At 43.7% G+C, this 23,872-nt stretch overlaps 1 protein-coding gene across 12 annotated transcripts in view; it reads left to right on the top strand.

The window, feature by feature from the left end:
• KCNT2 (potassium sodium-activated channel subfamily T member 2) overlaps positions 1-23,872 on the top strand; it is an 852,827-nt gene that overhangs the window by 795,396 nt on the left and 33,559 nt on the right. For all 12 annotated transcript variants that reach the window (XM_083156802.1, XM_083156806.1, XM_083156799.1 and 9 more), the window contains one exon: positions 7,209-7,509. In XM_083156802.1, coding sequence (XP_083012928.1) covers positions 7,209-7,509 — 301 coding nt within the window. The remainder of the gene's footprint in view (positions 1-7,208; positions 7,510-23,872) is intronic.

Raw genomic sequence — 23,872 nt, 5'->3', positions numbered from 1 at the left:
GTCAGAAAAAGATTAGCCCCAATAACTGACCTGATTTATACTGACCCGGGAGGGAGATGTGTTATTGTCAAGATTTCCATACTAAAAGAGACTTATGCCCCTAACAACTACTCCCAAAGATTTATGGGATGTTGGGTCTCGAAGCTATACCCCTACTCTGCCTCCAACCTACTTGCTGGAGGAGACTTTAATATTGTGGCAATGCCTACTATGGACAAATCCACGATTCCAAAATGACCCCCCTCGGTGCCGGCCCTGGGTATTTCCCAGATAACAGCACAACTTGGTCTGATAGATTGCTGGAGAGTTCTCCATCCCACTGACAGGGACTACACGTGCCTTTCGGCCGCTCACAGGTCGTTATCACGTATAGACTACCTGCTCCCAGCAGAGTCCCTTTTTCCTAAATTAATAGATGCCCAAATTGAGCCCATATGTATCTCTGACCATGCACTGATTTGGTGCACACTGACCACGACCATCAACATGGGCACACACAGACAGTGGCGGTTACCCGCGTATCTGGCCAACTCACAGAGATTTAGACAGGCACTGGAAGCGAGATGGGTCGAATTTACCTATGACAATCAAGAGCACACGGACAACCCTGTCTTACTATGGCAGACGGCAAAAGCAGTACTAAGGGGGGAAATAATGTCCTATGTCAGCAAACTTAAAAAAGACAGATCAGCCAATGTGCTGTTGGCACAGTCGGCACTGACGGTAGCATATGCTGCATTTAAAAACTCGCTATCCCCTACTACTAAATCAGACTACAACCAAACAAAAACACACTTTGACTTGCTATTAGAGAATCAGACAACTCAATACATTAATAACGCAAATTTTCAATTCTACCGCCACGGTAATAAAAATGGCAGACTGTTATCAAACTTAATCAGAGGTAACCGCCCCTCAGCATTTCTTGCCACTCTGAGTGAACCTAACGGAACCAAAGTACATAAGGGCAGGGATATTATTCAGGTATTCCAGAACTACTATAAAACCCTATACACACAGGGTACAATAGATAAAGACAATAAGGCCCAATTTTGGTCGGACCTAGCATTGCCCCAATTGCCATCTAATACTGCGGAACACCTCATGACACCTATAGAAGCCGAGGAGATAAAATCAGCGATAGTGAAACTTAAACCTCTTAAAGCCCCAGGACCCGATGGCTACTCTGGGGAATTCTACAAGATATTAGCCAAAAAACTTAGTGACCCACTAGCAGCCGTGTTCAACCAGCTGTTGACGGGCTCTGGTATACCCCCTCACTTTAACTCGGCGGTGGTGAAGGTTCTTCCTAAACCAGGTCGTGACCCAGAAGACCCAGGATCCTATCGGCCCATCTCGCTTCTTAATGTCGATTATAAAACTTTAACAAAAATACTGGCTGATAGAATGAAGTTCGCTTTGCCCAAAATTATAGACCCAGACCAGATGGGGTTCATTCATGGCCGTCATTCTGTGATTAACATAAGAAAAGTCTTGGCAGCGGTGCAGCTTCTAGAGAAGGGTGGTTGCCTGGGTGGCCGGGGCATCGTCTCCATGGACGCCGAGAAGGCGTTTGACCTGGTCACCTGGGACCACCTATTTGAAACTTTAACAAAACTTGGCTTTCCTGAATCCATTGTGGCCCTGTTAAAAAATCTATATAACAAACCAATGACCCAGGTGGCGTGTAATGGCCATATATCTTCCCCTTTTGAAATTCAGAAGGGCACGAGACAGGGGTGTCCTTTGTCACCCCTGTTGTTTTGCCCTGGCCCTGGAGCCTTTGGCCATAGTTTTGAGGAAAAGCAGCTTGTTTATAGGCATCACAATAGGGACTACAACACTAATACTTTGCCTTTTCGCTGACGACATGTTGCTTTTTGTGTCAAACATGCAGACTTCCCTTCCAGCAATAATGAACATCTTGCAGCAATTTGGCTCATTTGCTGGTTATAAAATTAACACCCAAAAATCGGAGATTCTCCAGGTGGAGGGAGGACGATTGTCTGCCACCGACTGCCCTCTACTGTCACAATTCAAAATACAAACCCAATCAATTAAATACCTAGGGGTGACCATCCCTTATAGCTTATCTAAATTGTACTCGCCCAACTTCGTCCCATCAGTAAGCAAAATGCTGACCCAACTTGAGGCCTGGAAAACTCTCCCCTTGTCATTGTTAGGGAGGGCAGCGGTCTTGCAATCAGTGGCTTTCCCGAAGGTGTCCTATTGTATTCAAATGCTCCCCATACGAATGACCAGGACTGACATGGCCAAAGTCACCAAGGGGTTTTTTACATTTCTGTGGCAAGGCAAGAAACCACGCATTGACAGACATAAGCTGTATGCTAGGAAGGCAGAGGGGGGTCTGGGTATCCCCAATGTACATGCATTTACGCAATCTGTATTTATGCGCTATATATTAGACTGGTTCCAGGGGACAGAGCTCTATACACATAAAGCGATGGAGGTAGATGTTTTTGCACCTTATTCACCCGCAGCCCTGCTGCATGCTCCGAAGGCTGCACTCCCTAGGGAGATACAGGGAAATTTGTTGTTTGCAGACACGTCAGTCATGGTTAACAATTAACAAGAAACTGGGGAGAAACCACCAAAGTACGAAATTCGCAACTTTTTGGGGAAACCCCAAGTTTCAACCAGGATTGTCCAACTCAGGGTACCTGAGGTGGAAAACAAAGGGGATTATAGCGATCAGAAACATATTTGATCCAGGGGGATCCCTGCTCGCATTCCGAGATATAGCAGAGAAGTTCTCTTTATCAAATAGAGAGTTCTTTATGTATCTTCAGGCCAGGCATTATGCCCAGACCATGCCCGCACCTATGACCCAACCTACGGTCCCAGACCCACTACATTCAGTCTTTGTTCTTAGCTGAACAGGACCCTACCGCCTTAGATACCTATACCCAGATTTGCTGCCTGTGCCAAATGAAACCATCTGGATGGCAACTTCAGCCAAGTGGGCCCAAGATATCCCACAAGTGGACTCCCACAAGGTACTCACAAAACATTTAGAGCGGACGCTCAAAACACTACACTCAGCAATGCTCCAGGAGGTCCACATAAAGACACTCCACAGGGCCTACATATCTCAGTCACAGAGGAAACATTTCGTCCCAGGGGACTTGGGCTTATGTTTAAAATGTAAGAGCATGTTTTCCTCCTTTTATCACAACATGTGGGACTGTGGGAGGCTTCGCAAATTTTGGGATAAGGTAACAATGTTGATTAATGAAGTGTGTCACCTACAGTTGCAAAAAGATCCATTAGCAATGTTATTAGCAAATTTCTCTAACTGGAACTTACAAGGCAGAAAGACGGTATTGACCCCCTTCCTGACCATTGTGGTCACGGTTGCGAAGAAAATCATCTTACGGTGCTGGACATCGTCAACGCCACCGTTTCTATCTGCCCTAAAGGCAACATTGTTACAATTTCTATATATGGATAGGAAGGCAGCACTGGTTGACATTGAAAAAGGGGTGGAAAAATTCTATAAGAAATGGGGGGTATATGTAGATTATGTGGACTCTGATACACAAACCCATATCTATAAGGTGTTTGAGGGTACAACATGGTATCTGCCTAGGTCACTGTCCACGTGAAGATATACGCTGAGCCGTTCAACACAAATTGGGGAGGGTAGGAGGGGAGGGGGGAGGGAGCTGGTTTAGATAATTAGAGATAGTTTAGTTAAATAAGGATAGAAATGTCTGATTGGATGGAAGAAAATTAGTATATGACATTTGTGGTATTATTATGATGACCTTCCCAGGGGGATGACAACCACAACGAAATACAATAGGCTCAGAGGATTAAGCTTAAACGTGAACGTAGTTTATTGGTCATTTCATATGCAACCTGACAAGCTGATTGTGAATATTGGGGGGTCATATGGATACATGTACAAAAATGTTTTGTATTTTTCTCTTTTTTTTTAAATGTACTCTGGGTACTTATGTAGTATCTGGGCTGCCGATTTTGTGATTGTATGCCTTACCTTAAGGCATACAATCAGATGCGATGCGATTCGATGCGATTTTGCATAGGATTCAATGTTAAGAAGGTCCTGTTCATTTCCCCACTATCCAAGTGGGCATAGAGTTGATTTTATATAGCGTGGCGAGCGCAGCGAGCCACCGAGCCCGAAGCGTGGCAAGCGAAGCGAGCCCCGCGAGGGGACGCATATTTCATAAAAAGTATTCTGTGTCCCCTCGCGGGGCTCGCTACGCTCGCCACGCTTCGGGCTCGGTGGCTCGCTACGCTCGCCACAGGTTTATATCCAGCTCCATGCCCACTTGGATATTGGGGAAAGGAAAAGGACCCCTTTTTCCCATTGAATTCTATGTTAAAATGGACTCAGACCATTTTAACATTGAATCCTATGGAAAAATCTTGACCATCGCATCGCATACGATTTGGTCGCATGCAATGCGATCCAATCCGATTTCTAAATCGGACCCCCGATACTACACAAGTACCGTACTCTGTCTTTCTGTTCTCATATGTTCAATCCAGACATGAATGTTCATAAGTATATTGTAAATGCAGGAAATTATCTATCTATAAAATAAAGAAAATTGTTTAAAAAAAAAAAAAAAAGAATAAAGCAGCCAGTATTTCATCTGCACAGAAACAAAATAACTCATCCAATGTAACTCTCTGTGCACAAGTGCAGTGCACATGATTTTGTCCATTACAGGAGTTTGCTTTTGCAAACCAAACTGAATCACCCCGTAAATGTGTATGTGAATGCACCAAGCACATATTTTAAATAGAATCCTCTAGTCCCAAATGATCATCTTTAGCATGTCTCAGGGTTGTGTTTGTTTTGTCTTCACAAATCAAACACTGAAACATGTATTGATTTTTACATTTTCTCAAATACAACAAAGAAAGTATATTAAGTGTTTCTTCACCATGGCAGTTGTACCACAAATATGTATTTAGAAATATATTTATTTTCCTAATATTTACATAAAGTAATTCAAATGTATAGTTTAATTGATGCTTTATTTAATTATATGCAGTACAGCTATTCTTCTTTTAGCTAATTTTCAAAGATGGGGTCAAGTTAGGGAAAGTAATTCTTGTGGACATTAAATATTAAGGTATTACACACACACACACACACACACACACACACACACACACACACACACACACAAAGAATTAGTGCTTCTGCAAGTAGTGTATATATAGATATATATATATATATATATATATATATATATATATATATCTATATATATATATATAGATATATCTATATATATATATATATATATATAGATATATATATATATATATATATATATATATATATATATATATATATATATATATATATATATATATATATATATATATATTACAAATAGTTTTAAGTTAACAGTTTTCCCTGTCATTTTTCTCTGAATCCTTGTTGGTGCAACCCCCGAAGCAGTGATTGCTGTGCCTGTGGGACCATAGATGAAAGCATTTCCCTGCAGAATTGTATTCCTGATTTAAATGGTGACATTTGAACCACACTTAAGTACAGCTGTTACTGGTACTGATGGAGCGCCTCTCAGCCAGCTCAGGGAATTGCCAGATTCCCTGAGCTGGCACAGGCTGCCGGAGAGGCACGCCATCTGACAGGGACGCGCAAGAGTCTCACACGCTCGTGCCTCCCATCAGCACAGCGCGGGGAGCGGATTCCCAGCCTGTCTCCACTTCAGGGATACAGGCAGGGCAAGTGGGGGCTACGGGCAAGACGGGGCAGCGGCGGGGAGCCGGCAGAGGGTGGCGATGGACTTCGCCCGAACTTGGTGCCCGAGTGTCTCGAGTGCGCATTCCCTTCTGGCATTCCCTTATGGTGCACAGCAGCAATTGAGGATAGAATCGCCAGCAGCAGCTCCATCTATATATGCTGCACACTAACTACTTCTCAAAAGACCCATCTACATTGCTCCCATTTCTGATTCTGTTTTGAAATCTTGTTCTGCAATCCAGGCATTAATAATACAGTATGAAAGAAAACTTTTTCTATGAAAATCCAAGGGATCACGTAATTATTTATGATCTGTAAACAAGTTAAAAAAAAAAAAATAATAATAGAGAGGGTATTTTTACTGATGTGTGCATTTGATAAAATATTCTTTTAGCACCAGTTTGGCAGGCTCCTCTACGCCTTCAATGTGCTTTTGGATAGGGAGGAGGGAATTTCTGTGACTTCCCGATTGTTTGTCCTGTTGTACCTTATATAACTATACGCTTATCCCATCCATACTTATACTTACTAGTCACACAAGTGGACACCAGCACGCCCTAAATTGAGGGTATATTTTAATTCCATCTTGCAGCTACAGTATAAAATATATTGAGTGGCAGTGACAAAATTAGAATTAGTGGGTGAGATTTAATAAGATGAGAGATTCAGAAAGTGAGAGATTTGGTAAGAAATCTCCAGGTTTTTTTAAAGCGGCAATCATTTACACTGCAAAACCAGTTTGATTTTGCAGTGTAAATGATTGCCGCTTTAAAAAAACTGGAGATTTCTCAACAAATCTCTCACTTTCTGAATCTCTCATCTTATTAAATCTCACCCAGGATGTCTTGGTTGAATAATCCGGAAATTATGGTCATAATGCTTGCATTCTTGGATGCAGTTAAAAACTAAAGTTCATCACAGAGGTACAGATGTATCAAGCTTCAAAAAGTGACAGTGGAGTTATAAACAATCAACCAGCTCCTATTTGTCATACTACAGGCTGGGTTTAAAAAAATTACAGCTAGGCTGGTTGTTTATTGTAATAATAATAACATCTTTATTGTCATAAAATGCCCACATACATGAACATTAAGTAAAGTACGGATTGCCACGCTTCACTTTATCACTTATTGAAACTTGGTGCATCTGGTCCTGTATCATAACCTTGAATATGTAGACATTATCGTACTACCTCCAATTTAACTGTCACAGACAAATGTAAAAATTATATGGAATTATGTTGAATAAATTTGTAACAAGCAGATAACATATTGTCAGTGTGTCCCTGACAGATCGCTCCACACACTTCCCTGTGTGCTGAGTGATCTTGCTGAGCAATCTAGCATCACTCAGAACGCTCAGCAAATCTCTACGTGTGTGTGTAGGCCCCTTTAGTCTCTTTACATTACTAAAATGTCCTGTATTTCCTAAAAAGTCACAGATATCTATCAGTGTTGAAGAATGGGAAGACACAAAAGAAACCAAAGAAACATCAGCCAACCGCAACAACCACCGAAATTCAACATCCAGCGACCAGTCAGATCACCCCTTATTGAGAAGAAAGAGCATGCAGTGGGCAAGAAGATTAAGCAGAAAGGTTCCCAGACATTCAAACAAAACAGCAGAAAGGATAAGTCAGCAAAGGATGACGTTATGCAGAAGGTCAGAGAGACAGGAACTTGCAGAACTGGTTAAGAACCGAATGAAGCATTTGGGTCTTTCAACTACAGATTACGGTATGTACAAAAATATGTTTTTATTAATTAATACATTTAGGGGCAGATTTATTAAGCTTGGATAAGAGATAAACTGGAGATAAAGCAGAGAAAAGGTAAAAGGAGATAAAGCACAGCCAATCAGCTGTGTTTGAAAATGACAGTTGGGAGTTGATTGGCTGGCGCTTTATCTCCTTTTACCTTTTCTCTGCTTTATCTCCAGTTTATCTCTTCTCCAAGCTTAATAAATATGCCCCTTAGTCACATGAATCCTTTCCATTAAACAACATATTGACACTGACTTACGACATGCAGGTGGGATGAACCCACTGTCTAGTAATTTTTACAGCTATATGTAATTTTTGTCTTTGGCAATGAATGCCTGATATGTATACAAATGTGTCATCATGCTGTACATCTATCCTCAATGCCTGACACAAGTGATCAGTTTCAGGTAGATTAGGAGATCTAATTACTAAGCACTGGAGAAATTTAAAGTACCAACCAACCAGCTCCTCTAATTTTTCAAACACAGCTTGTAATATCGCAGTTAGGAGCTGATTGGCTGGTACTTTGTCTCCCGGTCGAGATCTGTTCTTTTCCAAGGTTTTCTGTTTTCCCGACAAGGAAACTGATCATATCTCTCTCGCCTATTCTTTCTTTAGTTTTCTAGACTGTCTATCTGAGCTCGCCTGATGTTCGTTTTCGTTTCTCTTGAGTGTCAAGATTAACATTTCTCATATTGTCGAGTTGATTTGGGGGGAAACTGTCAAGTTAATTCCTCAAACCTATTCAATGTTCAATACTGTACATTTTGTCGACTGTTTTTAGTCACTTTTCCGACAATTTCAACTAGACAGTTTTCTTTGTCGTTGGAAGGGTAGTTTGAGAATATTTAATGGGCAAGACTGTTGTTTATTAGTGTAAATCTTGTGTACATGCTTCCCTAATGAATGAAGTGGTTACCTGAACTTTGGATCTCTGATTGAAACGCAGGGAAACATTTTGGAGGATATCATTGTTTTTGGCCCTCACTTCTTGCTATGTTTTATTAATAGCCAAAAAACAAATAAGTTTTATTAATGACATTCCATTTCCATTTTCATTTCCAAAATAAAAAAGGGAAATATGCTCTCAAAAGATTAGAAAAAAAAACGTGTTTTACCTTGTACAGAAATAAAAAATGCAAACAAATCCATTGCTGCTCTTCTCCACAGACCCAAACAACAAAAGGCTGTGCTCCTCCACTTGATTGGGTCCTGTCCATGGTCCCGCTCACGTTATTTCTCCACTTTAGGTCCATGCCCAAAAAAGAAAGTGTGTCACACTCTCCAAAGATGTTCTGCTCCGCTGCCAAACCAAATACCACACTCCGAGATAAGACGACATGGGACAGACCCACGCGGTGCTGGGGTTTATATACTATCTGTTGAGGTGGGAAGGCAAGATTGCAATGCTTACATCTAGCCACATTGGTCCAAGGTCCACAGGAGGTGTTTCCACAGTTTGACACTTTGAATAGGCGGGCCTACGGAGTAGCGAGATGGATTTTGCCAGTCAAGCAGATTGGAAATTACGACTATTCAGACTATTTCTGCAGGAATTGAATACCCTCCTAAGGCTTAGTAAATACACCGCTAATTATTTTATAATTGCCTGGCACTAGAACCAGGACAGGTTTAAAAAAAGATTTGCGTAAATCTTGCCTCCATTGTATTCCAATTGATAATGGAAGGCTTCATTGTTGGAACTTGTGTGTGGTAAGTCCAGATGTAAATATATATTTTGGGCCGCCCTTCTCCACCCCAACCCAAGTTCACACTATGCAACATGCCAGTGGGTGACAGGTAGAGGCAGAGGGTGACAGGGAGAGGTAAGGGGAATCAGAATGTTCAGGGAAAAACAGTAGGTGACAGGGGCAGCTGTGGGAAAATAAATAAGTAGAATGTGTATTGCAATAATATCTTGTGATCATCATATCACAATATAAACTACACAGCAGCAACTGCAACTTGCTGCCCATGTTAAATCATAGGGAAAACATAACTCGACAAAATAACTATATGAGACAGATGATTTGGCAATTAAACTGGTTATCAAATTATTGATATCACAAAATACTTATTCTAAAATGATTGCTAGGGATAGGGGTAAGGCAGATATGCATGAGTTTCAGTGGCGTACCTAGACATTTTGGCGCCCTGTACCAGAATGGAAATTAGTGCCTCTCTTATACTTAAAACAGGATCCATGTGTGTGGGGAAGGGGCGTGGTCACATACAGTAATAGTACCAATTCCCATTAAACCACACAGTAGTGTCCGTTAAAGAGCCAGCGCTCTATCACACTGACACAATCCTTCACCCTGCAGCCTGAACTCCACTACACTGGCATAATCCCTCACCCTACAGCCTGCATTCTATCACACGGACGCACTCCCTCACCCCACTGTCTGCGCTCTATCACACTGATGAGCAAGCAGTGATGCTACTCTGAAAGCGCCTAATCTAACTGGCGTAAGCTGTGGCTGCAAAGATGAGGAAGTACCTAAGAAAGTTGCACTGCCTGAGTTTTTACCCTATTCGGTCTGATAAGACTTGTGCCTTTTTCTGTACTTAAACAAATAGTGTAACAAACTTGCAGAGATTGCAGAGATGTAACATAAAATTAGCATCTTTGAAAAAGCAAAAGACATTTTCAAAAGGATTTTTATTAAATGTCTAGTTAAAAGCCTATCAAAATGATGGCTTAGTTCCTATCTGCTCCTACCTCAAATCTTCCTCTTATGTGAACCAAAATCAATTCATATTATTTATTGACAATGTCCCTCTGTCCATATCCAGGAAGTCAAAAATATATTATTTTGGTTTCACTTTCTGTTAAGGAGTCATTTGGTACGTTGAGTGGCCTCTAGTAATCACTGTTTGTACATATATAGTACAACATATATTGTACTGATTCAAAGATTGTAAATTGATTCAAAGATTGAACAAATTGCTAAATTTTGATGGAAATCCAGTATTCAAACTGATTCCTGTGATGGATAGAGATTGAATATAACCCAGAGTTTATTTGACTGTCAGAACTATTTCTCAGCAAAGCACATGTGGGTATGTTAGCCAAGAGATCAATATTTGTAGTGTTAGGAATGGTGTATAATGACGGGGAGGCACATCTGCAATGTAATCCATTTCTATTCATGAAACAGCAATGGAGAAATGTGTAATATATTCTACAAAGCATTCTTATTGTAGCTGTCTTTTATCGCTCCGGGACGCAGCATTTCTCCTGTGAGTTTTAAAAGAAGATTGAAAATGTTTCTTGTAAGGATTCATCACAGTGATGGACGGAGATACATAACCCTCTTGGTTTACAAAAACAAACCCTTGCTACTGTATGTTGCTTTCACATTCAGTTTTTACCGCTGTGCTAGATATGCTTTAATTTACTGTTGCCCCATTTTGACTGATATTTTTAACCAATAAACTACTATACTTTAATAAAATGTGTTAAATTAGTTTACAAACATTACATCTAACAATGGGCTTAATTCAGACCTGATCGCTGTGCTTCTAATTTTTGTAGCCCCATGTGACGAAACGAGATGGACCTGGACTGAGATCCTTCATATTCACCTCTTGTTTCTCACAGTGTAATGTACTTTTTAATCCTTGGCCCAGTTAATACACAAGAACAGCTGTGTGTTATGTGTATTGTTATGTACTGTTATCAGGTCTATTTTGCAGGATTGTATGTATTGGAGAGAAACAGGTTATTGCCATAGTGTGTGACAGAAAGGAGAGCCAGATAGCTGGGCTAGGTTATTACCATGTGTATAACATATGCTTGTCCAGTGGTTCCCAAACTGCATGCCTAGGCACCCTGGGGTGCCTCGGGACACTTGCAGGGGTGCCTTGGATTGGTGGACCAAAATCAATTCATATTATTTATTGACAATGTACCAGGCAAAACCAGTGCAAATCCTGTCCCTCACCAGATAACTGTGACATATAAACACAATGCACTTCATTTAATATTTTTTTTCTGAATTTCTCGATAAGAAGCATTTGGCCTAGGGGTGCCTTGAAAATATTTTGATGCTCTAGGGTGCCGTGATTCAAAAAAGTTTGGGAACCACTGTGCTAGTCCATTGTGTGAGGTCTGATAGGTGTTGCTGGTAATGTAGCAGAACAATGCCTGAATGACTGGTAAGTTAGCTGCCAAACAAGGGAATGTATCTAGGTTAGCAGGTACCCTGGGAGATAACAGGTCAGACCTCCCAGGGGATGTACAATGGGTCTATGCTGCACTATACTGGCTGATCTAGCATTGGGATATCTGACCCTACCCCCTGAGTAGACTTTGTGGCACCCAGGGGGATCTTCCACCCAGGTATATAAGGATAACAGTTTCTCAATGGAGAGATCCTATCTTGGTGGATCCTGTAGATCAGACATCAGAGGAAACCTACCAGGGCACTGGGCAGGGTCTGAGTGAGCCAGTACCCCAGGCTGGGGGACACAGGACTGTTTAGTTAACTGTAGTGGTAAGGCTGCAGGTTACTGAGATTGCTATTTCAGGGTGCTGACTGCAAGAGGCTGCTGGGAGATCTATGCTACTAATTATCCTGTACCATGTGAGCATCTTTTTCTGTTGTGCTGTCATATTAAAGACTTATTTTTTATATAGTATTGTCTGCCCGAGTGATTTGAATCCCAAAGAGAGTAACCACCTTCCCAGATAAGGGTGGTTTCCTCACACCCCACTAGAGTGAAATCACACCCTATGCAAGCCTACAAGCCTACAATTTGCATAGCAGGGCTTTCGAAAATTAGCTGGAGCGGTGATTAGCTGCTCATCAACTAATGATTTTTCCACTGGGAGCAGTCTGTACATAGCCCTTACTCTGTCGCTGCGACAGAAACAGGCAGATCAGGGCCAGATCTGACGTTACACAGCTTCCTCTAAAATGCACACCTGCATTTTCCCTGACACTCCCAGAAAATGGCTAATTACCACTCACAAAGACTGGCTTCCTGTCAATCAATGTACAGCCAGAGATAAACACAAAAATGTAGGAGGGTTTTATCAAATGATAGCCAAACACACGAGTACTATGAGCTGAATGGCCAAATTATTCCCAATATATTGAATACAATATCTGGATACAGCTGCTCTGCCTAAATATGGAAAAGCAGAAAGAGGCCTCTGGTGACCCAGTATGGCTTTGGAAGAATGCAGCCACTGGCCTTGGCACACCCACAAAATGGGTATGGCACGTCCCCATTTTCTGTAGTGCTTTGCCCCTTAATGAAAGGCTATGGCATCCAAGGAACTGCAAGCAATCTCACAGAGGGCGGGATGTACTAAGGGGAAAATGCGGTAAAACCCCTGTTTTACCGCATTTTCCTATGTATTAAAACCCTGCCGCCACATTACCGGATTGTAGGGTATCGCCACCTTTGGGTGGCAATGCCCTATAGAAGCCTAAGGGCTTCTATTGCCGCCCAACGCCAGCCCAACGCCAACCCAACGCTTCTGCTGACCCCCTCTCCCCCTCCCTCTGGCTTACCTTAGTCCAGGTCCTCCTGGACCCGGAAGGTAAGCCCTTACTACCTCTAGTAACGCAGCCGGGTGTCCTTCCGGCTGCAGGGGGGAGGAGGAGCCTGCTTAGCTGTTCCCGGCGTGAGGGGAGAGGCAGGCGGCAGGGAGATGAAGGAGACCACAGTATAGGTATCGCGGGGGGTCTCCGTCACCACACCGCGATGCCAGCCGCATATGTTAGTACATATGCGCTGGCATCGTGGCGGGCAGGCGGCGATGTATTTTAATACATCCCGCCCTGTGTGAGATCTGCACATGTGCAGTTCTCACACCATAGAGATATTTGTAAGCCATTGGACCCTACATATATTTCTGTTTCTGTTCTATATTTCTGTATTTCATACATAAATACTGTATGAGTAGGTCTGAGGCTTCTACTAATATGCAACTAAGACAGGCTGGAAGTAGTCATTGCTGATGTCACATACCACCCACCTGAGTATACCACACCCTGACACGGTAGGTTTCTACCACTAAACACCGGCTTCCTGTCAGAAAACTGCGAGAGGATTATGTTTGCTTACCATACTCTTTTTCTAAATCCACTTATTTTAACTACCGGGGGTGCAAGGGATGCATGCAAAGTCTAATGCTGGGCAGTGTCTGAGCACCCGCTCAGACACTGCCTGGCTTTTTCCCTCTACGGCTCTGTGCATTGATGTGGTCTGAGGTCACGCTGCACTGCTGTATTGCCGCTCTGCCACTCTAGGCTGCTCCTGGCTGCACCCACAGCCCACTCATGTTCGTGAATGAGTGGGGCGGCCTGTTTGGGAGAGGGGGGCATTTTTTTTATTAGGAATGCCAATCCTGGGGTCCTGGGAATCCCGAGATTGGGCATTTTTTCAATCCAGAATACCAGGTTTAAAAAAAGCCCCAGGATTTGCATCTCTAGTCACAAGGAAGGTAGAGGTTGCAGGCCTAATTCATGTCTGTATACAATAATGATGTTCATGTAACTGAGTGATTATTGCTAGAATGCAATGACACTGCGCATGCATCAAGATGTCTTTGTGCCACTGATCACAGTGAGAATTTTAATGCAGTGCACCTAGGAATAATTCACATAATTGTGACCAAGGCAGAGACCCACAGATACACATACAGAGTTTGCCTAGCAACAGCAATTATGCTTTGTTTTTGCTTGAGCACTGCTGCAAATAACAGCCATAGATTACAATGACCACTGTAGCTGAGAGTGCTTTACTCACTGATCATATCTACTGTAAAACTTTCTAAAACATTTTTGGGCATATATTAGGAAGGAAATAGCTTCAGAAAGAGGACCATTATATATATACTGTATAATAAAGTGTTTTGTGTGTGTTTGTCACTTTACAAAAAGAATGTTGAAAAACTTGTGTTTATGATTGCAGTACTGTACACTATATCTAGGTGAAGGAAGCCTGACAGGAACTTGAGCATTTGGTAGTAAATACTGTATGCTAATTTTATATAGCAGTAGATGCATGGAGTCTTTTTTTTCCCGTCTGAGTTAGACATCTTCCCGTTGTCTAACTAAGCATCAGCCCTGTATCTTACTCATTAAACTTAATTTGTTAAAGTTGAAAAGGTTGGCCTATAGAACTCTTATCTCATCGATTTTGCCTGTGTATTTTAATTGATTTATTCATGCTACAGGTCTGTACTACAGGTTATTGGGTACGGATACCAGGGTCATAACTAAGGGGGAGCTAAGGGGTCATAGGTCCTGGGGACTGGATAGTGGGGGGCAATCTAACCTAGCGGCAGATTGGCAGCTTTGCCAGGAATCAAAATGGCCACTGGAGGCACATATGTGGCTGCCAGCAGCTCTTCCCATGGGCGTTTGCGGAGCGCTTGAGTGACAAGCTCACGGCTCCGCCTCAGACCTCGAGTCTTATTAGCTGTGACTTTGTTCTGCAGGGCATACAGCAGTGTGAGGTTGTGCACATGGCTTATGCAGCTGCAGCAGGGGAATGGAAATAACCTTGTTGGCGCCGGTGATGGATACAGACCTTACGCAAAGGGGCCATGAAAATAATATATAACATAGCAGAGGCTAGAGTAGAGCATGTCCCCAACCCCAAACAGTAAATATAAGGAAAAAACATTTTTTTAAACAACTCCCCAAACATATATATTAGAGCAGAGCATGTCCCCTGGTCACACAAAATATATATGTGTGACCAGGGAACAGGCTCTAATATATATATATATATATATATATATATATATATATATATATATATATATATATATATATATATATATATATATATATATATATATGTATGACCAGTGGACAGGCTCTAATATATATGTATATGCCTTCAACTGACAAACTGCTCCTCTATCTTCTGCCATGTCTTACTTTTAAATGTATGTAACATGCATATCAAATTGTACTTGTATAATATATATAGATGTTGTAATGCTGCGAACTAAGCCATAATAATCATGCCTCTCGTTTGTCCAATCAAGCTATTTTATGATCTTTAATCAATTAGCATTTCAATCAGGTGAGCAAACGGTGTGGTCAGACCTGGCTCTTTATTTTGGCTAGTATTTCTGTACGGTCAGAAACAAGGCAGCTTGGGGCATGGCTTGGCCTGTCATGTAAGTGGACGTAGGTATTATGAGTTCCACTGAAATCCTTCCAAAAAATCCTGCTCCAGGGACCGTGGACTTTCTGCCCCTCTCCACTTACCCTCCGGAGCAACTTCTGCGTCTCCTGTGCCGTTCGCGGTTCTCCTGTTTTGCCCGAAAAAGCTGTGGTGGCTGCCTGGGTCTGCAGTACCTTGTGCTAGAGTGTGGCATCTTGGGTCTTCCAGCTCTACGGCAACTCTGATTACAGCCCTGCCTGGCGGTCTTGACAACTGCTGCTGCAGCACTCCGCTCCTTCACCCGGTGATCTCTGAAGTGTCCGGGGGACTATGGGGAGGAGAGTCCTGTCTGTTTCCTGCCCCACTGCTGAGGTGAGGTGCAGGTACAGCGCCTGCCGCCATTATAGGCTCCTGTGGTGAGTGAGGTGCTGCCAGATTTTTCTTGCCTTAAGCTTACCCCCCAGAGCTTTTCTGCCTTCTTTCCTGGAGGGTGCTGGTGGTCTCCTGCTAACATCTTGCCCTTTGTTTGGTGATAAACTGTTTCCCGTTTATTGTGCATGCACTGCAGTCACTAGGATCAATACTGTGACTCCTTCTCTCATCTTTTAAGTGCTGCACAGCTGTGTGTCTAGCTATTGCATAACCAGTCATAACTCCTGATATCCCTGCTTAGTCCGCTCAACAAATTCTTCTTGCCATATCATCATCCGAACAGTGGGTTATGGACAAAATTGGTCAGGTTCAAGTGGACATATCCTTAATTAGGCATGATATGCAGAGGTTGCAGGAGAGGGTCGGTGAGGCCGAACACTGTATCTCTAACCTTGAGGATGCTACGAACCCCCTGAAACATAAAGTAGAAGATTTGTCGACACAAATGTCGGCAGTGAAAATGAAATGATCTGACATGGAGGGGAGATTGAGACGTAACAATGTGCGTATTGTTGGCCTCCCAGAGAAGGTTGAGTGCTCTTCTCCTGAAAAATTTCTTGAAACCTGGTTGCTAGGGCAGCTGCTTAGAACAGGCATAACATGGCGGCTGCTTCGAACAGGCATAACATGGCGGCTGCTTAGAACAGGCATAACATGGTGTCTGCTTGGAACAGGCATAACATGGTGTTAGGGATGTCACCAAGGCACCACAGCACTGGAGATGGAATTACCAAGCACTGGGTACTGAACCGCAATGGTGTTAGAGGTACAGTCCCAGGCAGTGTCTAAATGCAATATAGCACAGCCAGACAAGGGACAGGACCGGATTGCAGACTGTGGGGCAGTTCTGGTTACAGACAGACAAATGGGTGAAAACACAGGTACATCAACAGAAGCTCTATTGGAGCATCAACTGGGTAAAACAGGATCAAACACAGCACAGGCACATGAAGGGTTAAGCAAACTGGGAAACAGGATCCAGGTAGGTTCAAACTCAGGGCTGGATAGGATAGGGCAGTGGTGTCAAACTCATGGCCCTCCAGCTGTTGTGGAACTACACATCCCAGCTTGCCCTGTCACAGTTTTAGAAATACATTATATAAAATCTGCGGCAGGGATGCTGGGAAGTGTAGTTCCACAACAGCTGGAGGGCCATGAGTTTGACACCACTGGGATAGTGTAGACAGACAAGGACTAAGTACAGGAGGTAAGCATAAGGGTTGGTCAGGAAAGCATGCATGTGCTCTGCTGCAATGGCTTGAAACAAGCTGTATAACCAGCACAGAGCTTAAGGCAGGCTGGGTAATACAGGGAGCAATGTCCAATCAGGACAGCTAGAATGGACAAATCCCCTTAATGAGGAAAGTCACTGCAGGTGCACAGCTTGACACAAGACAGGTGAAACTGAACACAGAACAAATACAATAGTCAGGCTGCATTTACACAGAACCGCCAGAGGTGGCTCGTAACACATGCCAGCTTCTTGGAACAGGCATAGCAGAACGCCAGAAGGGGACACTCCTGGTCGCTATTTCGCTGTATCAGAGGAAAGTATTTTCACATGAGGAGTTTAACCCAAAGTTCTCCATCAGGCGTACACACCACCTACCCTCCAGGGCTCCACCTCTGTGTGCCCCCGCACGCATTTTCATAGCCCGATTCCTATACTATAAGGACCGAGATGCTCTGTTGCGGTTAGCCCGGACACAGCACCCGTTGAAATTGGATAACCACATCATCGGGCAGTATGGACAGTGTAATGGTTAGCATTACTGCATCACAGTGCTGAGGTCATGGGTTCGATTCCCACCATGGCTCTAACTGTGCAGAGTTTGTATATTCTCCCTGTACTTGCATGGGTTTCCTCCGGGTACTCCAGTTTCCTACCAGAATCCCAAAATATACAGGCAGGTTAATTGGCTCCCAACAAATTAACCCTAGAAGTTCTGTGTGCGTGTACATGTGGTTGGGAATATAGATTGTAAGCTCCACAGGGGCAGGGACTGATGTGAATGTTCAAATATTCTCTGTAAAGCGTTGCGGAATATGTATGCGCTATATAAGAAACTGTTAATAAATAATAAATCATCTCTGTCTAACCTGATTTTGCCCTTGACGTCCAGAAATCCAGGGTAGTATTCGTGAATGTTAAGAAGAAGCTGAAGGATCGCCAGATACAGTACTCCATGACATTCCCAGCTCGGCTCCGGGTGATCTATGATGGCACCACACACTTGTTCAAGTTTCAAAGAGGCTGAAGCTTGACTTAAGTGTCATCCCTGCGCCCTTTCCTGAAAAGGACTGCTCATTCTCTTTGATCATTTGCTCCACCATTTCTTCATTCTAGGTGATGCAAGCTCTGACTGATCACTGAGAGCTGCTAGTCATCTATGAGTTTTGGTTCTGTTCATGAGGGGTTGTATGTCAGGAAATAGTTTATGGAGTTACTTATACCTCTGTATCCCTAGGGTTGTAGTTCTTACTTTTTCTTAACAGTTAGGGTCTTTTTATTGGGTATATACTGTAAGTGTATCTAGTTTTATGGATATACTTGGTGGGGGTGGTTGGGGTATGCTGGGATCTACAGTATGTAATGTTTATTTTTGCTTGTCTCTGTAATCTTTATATTTGCCAAAATTGTTTTCCACTACTACTTCCATGCTCAAAAGATGTGCCTATTTCTATCTGGGGCATATGGACTGTACTGGTCATCATCATACCTCCCTTTTCATTTCTTCGCCTTGCTAATTTTTCTGAGGTCAACCTACTTATGCTCTGTATGGCCTGTATGATGCCCTTGATCTGGACTCCATGTCGGTATATTCTATCATAGTGGTAATCAATGTTAGTCTAAAAAATACTTTGTTGGAATGTTAGAGGACTAAATGAAGCGCCTTGAGTCCTGTTGGAGAAAGTGCGCTATATAAATAAAACTAACTTACTTACTTCAGCCTGCTCTAGTGCTCATGCAGGTGAGGAAGTACAGTATGGAGCAGATGTTGTCTGTCTCTCAGAGATGCAGCTCTTTGGTGGTAAGACCCTGGCCCTTAAAAATCCTTGGATGGGCTCAATGTATCACTCCACCTTCTCAAGCTATGCTAGAGGGGTATCTATTCTTAAAAAAAACTGTTAACTTTCACTTGGTCCATAGTCTAATCAATCAACATGGATGATATGTTTTCCTTAGGGCTCATGTCAATAATATGCTTGTTCACATCCTTGCTACAGTGTATACTGTATATATATACCACCCCTGTACAGCAAAGAGGTGCATAAACATGAGATTGCTTTTCTCTCTATGTTCCCAGATTTGCCCATCCTCTGTATAGGATAGACTTTTGGATAAATTGAACGAGAATTTTACTATGCCCTCCACTTTTCACCCATTTAGCATTGGTGTCCTCTAAACTCTCACTAATTTCTAAATTTTCCTCTCCTGACTCTGCTGTTTATCATCTGTACCAGACTCTTGAAACAAGCCTTGATGAAGTGGCTACAGCTTACGCAGGCTTATATGCAAGCCGTGACACTCCAAATTAACAAACATCTTTGAATTCAGTCACATAAGATAGAACTAGCCTGGCACTCAGGTGAAACGCGTTGAAGGTACAGAGGATAATCGGACTCCAGACTGTCTTTACTTACAGCTCAGCAGGAGGAAAGTCTGCCGGCAGACGTTTTCGATTTATGGTCAGTGAGCATCTGGTAATCAGGTAATAACCCTGTCCAAACCCTCAAGGACCCCCACACCCATCATCCGTACAGAGGGTATCCTGGTTTACAGGACCCATACCATCCTCATTGCAGGACATTATTCTTGGCACTATCTTGCCCTTCTTTAAGTACCAACTTTCGTCCTATTAGCAGGAGCTGAATCAGGCCCCCACACCAATCGTCCATACAGTGGGTATACTGCTTTACAGGACCCTTATTATCCTCATTGCAGGACTTTATTTGTGGCATAATCTTGGCCCCGGTTTTTTAGTGCAACATTTGTTCTATTAGCAGGAGCTGAATCAGGCCCCTTGTGGAATTTTTATATATTTATATATATATATTTTTTTTTTATATATTTTCTATTTTTATATTTTATTTTTTATATGTTTCATGTTCGTATGTCTAGTTGATGTATACCGGTATTAGGAGACACTCCCATTTTTAGTCTTTAAGTGTATCTTATAGATGATCAAAACTGTATTTTGCACTAATTAATAAAATATTTTTATTCTTTACCAGAGAGGTGTCACTGGTTAATTGTTATTTAGCAGTAGGGATTGCGCACTTACATCCTATTCCCCCCTCCTACAGTCTTTTCTATCAAGGTGCTATTGTAGTGCACCTTAGGATATTGTGCAGCAGCCCTTCCTACATACTGCAGGTACAGCGCAGTCTTATACCCTTTCTTACATAAGATAGAACGTCAGTCACGTAAGGTAGAACTTCAGTGGCGTAAGTCTCGGAATCTGAGTGATTTCCTCACATATAAGAAGACCTACCACTCGTAATGCAATGCTTTGGACACTGCCAAACAGACATACTTCCAATCTCTCATCTCTTCTCATGCCACCAACCCTAAACTATTTTTTAACACATTTGAGTGTCTTCTGTAACCTCCAGCTACCATCACTGCACAAAAACTTGCCTCCTACTTTAAGGACAAGATTGATAACATTCAAGATGAGATACAGTAGTACGCTTTTCCTCAGCAACTAACCTAATCGGTTCTTTACCTGAACCCTCTGGCGCTTTCTCTTCATTTGAGCTCTCAAATGAAAAGGAAGTATCTTCTTATCCTCCTACTCCACCACCTCTCCTCTTGATCCTGTACCTGAACAAGTCAGTAAAGTTCTGTCCCCTGTGCTTATCTCAAGCTTAACTAAAATCTGAAATCTCTCTCTTGCTACTGGTACTTTTCCATCTCCGTTCAAACATGCAGTAATTAGTCCCATTCTGTAAAAACTCTCTCTCTAACTACCATCCCATCTCTCAGCTTGCCTGCCCCTCCAAGCTACTCGAGTGATTATCCTGGACTTTGAACTGTCCTTTGTTCCACACATTCAATCTGTCTCAAAACCATATACCAATAAATCTAAAAAACATATTCAAAATACGAACCTATCTCACACAAGACACTGAAAAAACCCTCCTCCTTTGAGTCTCACTCTATCCGTCTATACTACCCCTACCACCTCCGTGTCGCTGCAATCTACCGCCCCCCTGGCCCTATCTCCCAATTTCTTGACAACTTCGCCGCCTGGCTTCCACACTTCCTCTCCTCTGACCTGCCATCTGTCATTCTTGGTGACTTTAACATCCCCTTGGATAACCCCGCTGATCCTGGCACCTCCAAACTCCTCTCTCTCTGCTCCTCTCTTGGCCTATCTCAGTGGACTACCTCTCCCACCCACATCCAAGGACACTCCCTCGATCTCGTCTTCTCTCGCTCTTGTTCCCTTACTGACTACACTATCTCAGCTTTTCCTCTTTCTGACCATCACCTCATCTCCTTCTCCCTCACTGCTTCCCCCTCTCCCACCCACCCTCCCAAGCGCATTGTCTCACGGCATAACGTTAACACACTTGATCTTGCTGCCTTCTCAAACACGCTGTGTCCTCTTCTCGCCCCAATCGCCCTCATGTCCTGCCCGAACCTCGCTGCCTCCCTCTATAATGACACCCTATCTTCGGCATTGGACTCTGCCTGCCCTCCCTCCTCTATCCCCCTTCGATGCTCCAACCCCCAACCGTGGCACTCACCTATCACCCGATTCCTTAAAAAGTGCTCTCGCACTGCTGAGCGCTTCTGGAAGAAATCACGCTCCCTTGCGGATTATCTCCATTTCAAATTCATTCTTTCCTCCTTCAGCTCTGCCCTTGCTCTGGCCAAGGAATCCTACTTTAAGTCCCTCATCCTTTCCCAATCATCCAATCCCCGCAGGCTCTTCGCCACCTTCAACTCCTTGCTCTCCCCCCCTCCTCCAGCTCTTCCGTCCTCCATCGTAGCCGCTGATTTTGCTACCTACTTTTCAACCAAAATCTCCTCTCTCAGGACTGCCATCACTGCTGCCATGACCTCACCCTCTCCCTCCTCCCCTCCTACATCTCCACTCCCCTCCTTCCAACCCCTGTCCTCATTTTACCCCACCACTGCTGCTGAAGTCCACTCTATCCTTCAATCCGCTTCTCCCTCCACCTGCCCGCTTGATCCTATCCCCTCCAATATTATCCGTCGTCTCAGTCCATCAGTCTGCTCTCACCTGGCTCACCTCTTTAATCTTTCCCTATCCTCTGGGATCTTCTCTTCCTCCTTCAAACACGCTCTTGTCTCCCCAATTCTCAAAAAAACAAATCTGGACCCCAACTCTCCATCCAACTACAGGCCCATCTCCCTCCTCCCTTTTGCCTCCAAACTCCTAGAACGTCTGACCTATAATCGTCTCCTAAGCCACCTTACTGCTAACTCCATTCTAGACCCCCTCCAATCCGGGTTCCGCCCTTTACATTCCACTGAAACTGCCCTGACCAAAGTCACTAACGATCTACTATCGGCTAAATCCAAAGGCCTCTTCTCTATCCTCATCCAGCTTGATCTGTCGGCTGCCTTTGACACTGTTGACCACCCTCTCCTGCTCAACACCCTCCGCTCCTTTGGCATCACTGGCACGGTCTTCTCCTGGTTCACCTCATACCTCTCCGATCGCTCCTTCTCCGTCTCCACTCCGAGCTCCTCCTCTCCTACTACCCCCCAGCCAGTCGGTGTTCCCCAAGGGTCAGTCCTTGGCCCTCTCCTCTTCTCCCTCTACACCACCTCTCTGGGCACCCTCATCAGCTCCTATGGTTTTCATTACCACCTTTATGCTGATGATACCCTAATCTATCTCTCCTCCCCCGACTTATCCCCATCACTTCTGTCCAAAGTCTCCGAATGCCTCACGGCCATCTCAGCCTGGATGACCCAACGCTTCCTGAAACTAAACATGGCTAAAACTGAACTTCTAATCTTCCATCCCCCGAACATCCCCTCTTCTCCCACTATCTCCATCAGCATTGGTGAAACCGAGATCACGTCCACCGACCAAACGCGCTGCCTCGGTGTCATCATTGACTCCTCCCTCTCTTTCACCCCCCACATTCGTGCTCTCTCACAGTCTTGCCGCTTTCACCTACGCAACATCTCACGCATCAGACCATTCCTCTCCACTGACGCGACCAAAATTCTCATTCACTCTCTTGTCATCTCCCGCCTTGACTACTGCAACATCCTTCTCTCTGGGCTACCTCTCACCCGCCTCGCACCTCTCCAATCCATTCTTAACGCTGCTGCTAGGCTCATCTTCCTCTCCCGCCGCTCTACCTCCGCCTCCCCCCTCTGTTTATCTCTTCACTGGCTCCCCATTCCTTTCCGAGTTCTCTTTAAACTCCTCACCACCACCTACAAGGCTCTCTCCTCCTCCACAGCTCCCTACCTCTCTTTACTGATCTCTATCCACACTCCCTCCCGTCCTCTTCGCTCCATCGCTGACCGCCGACTGACCTCTCACCTAATCACCTCCTCCCACTCCTGTGTCCAAGATTTCTCTCGCGCTGCCCCCCCTGCACTGGAACAACCTCCCGCCACCCATCAGGCTATCTGATTCCCTTACCTCCTTCAAGCGCTCCCTCAAAACCCACTTTTTTTGACTAGCCTATCCCTCCTCCTAACCTCTTTTGATCCTCCTATCCTGCCTCCGTTCCCCTCCGTTCCTACTTATCCTATTGTATTTCGT

The sequence above is a fragment of the Crinia signifera genome, chromosome 8, assembly GCF_055691185.1.
Source record: "Crinia signifera chromosome 8, ASM5569118v1, whole genome shotgun sequence".
Taxonomy (NCBI): domain Eukaryota; kingdom Metazoa; phylum Chordata; class Amphibia; order Anura; family Myobatrachidae; genus Crinia; species Crinia signifera.
This window is presented reverse-complemented; position numbering and strand designations above follow the sequence as displayed.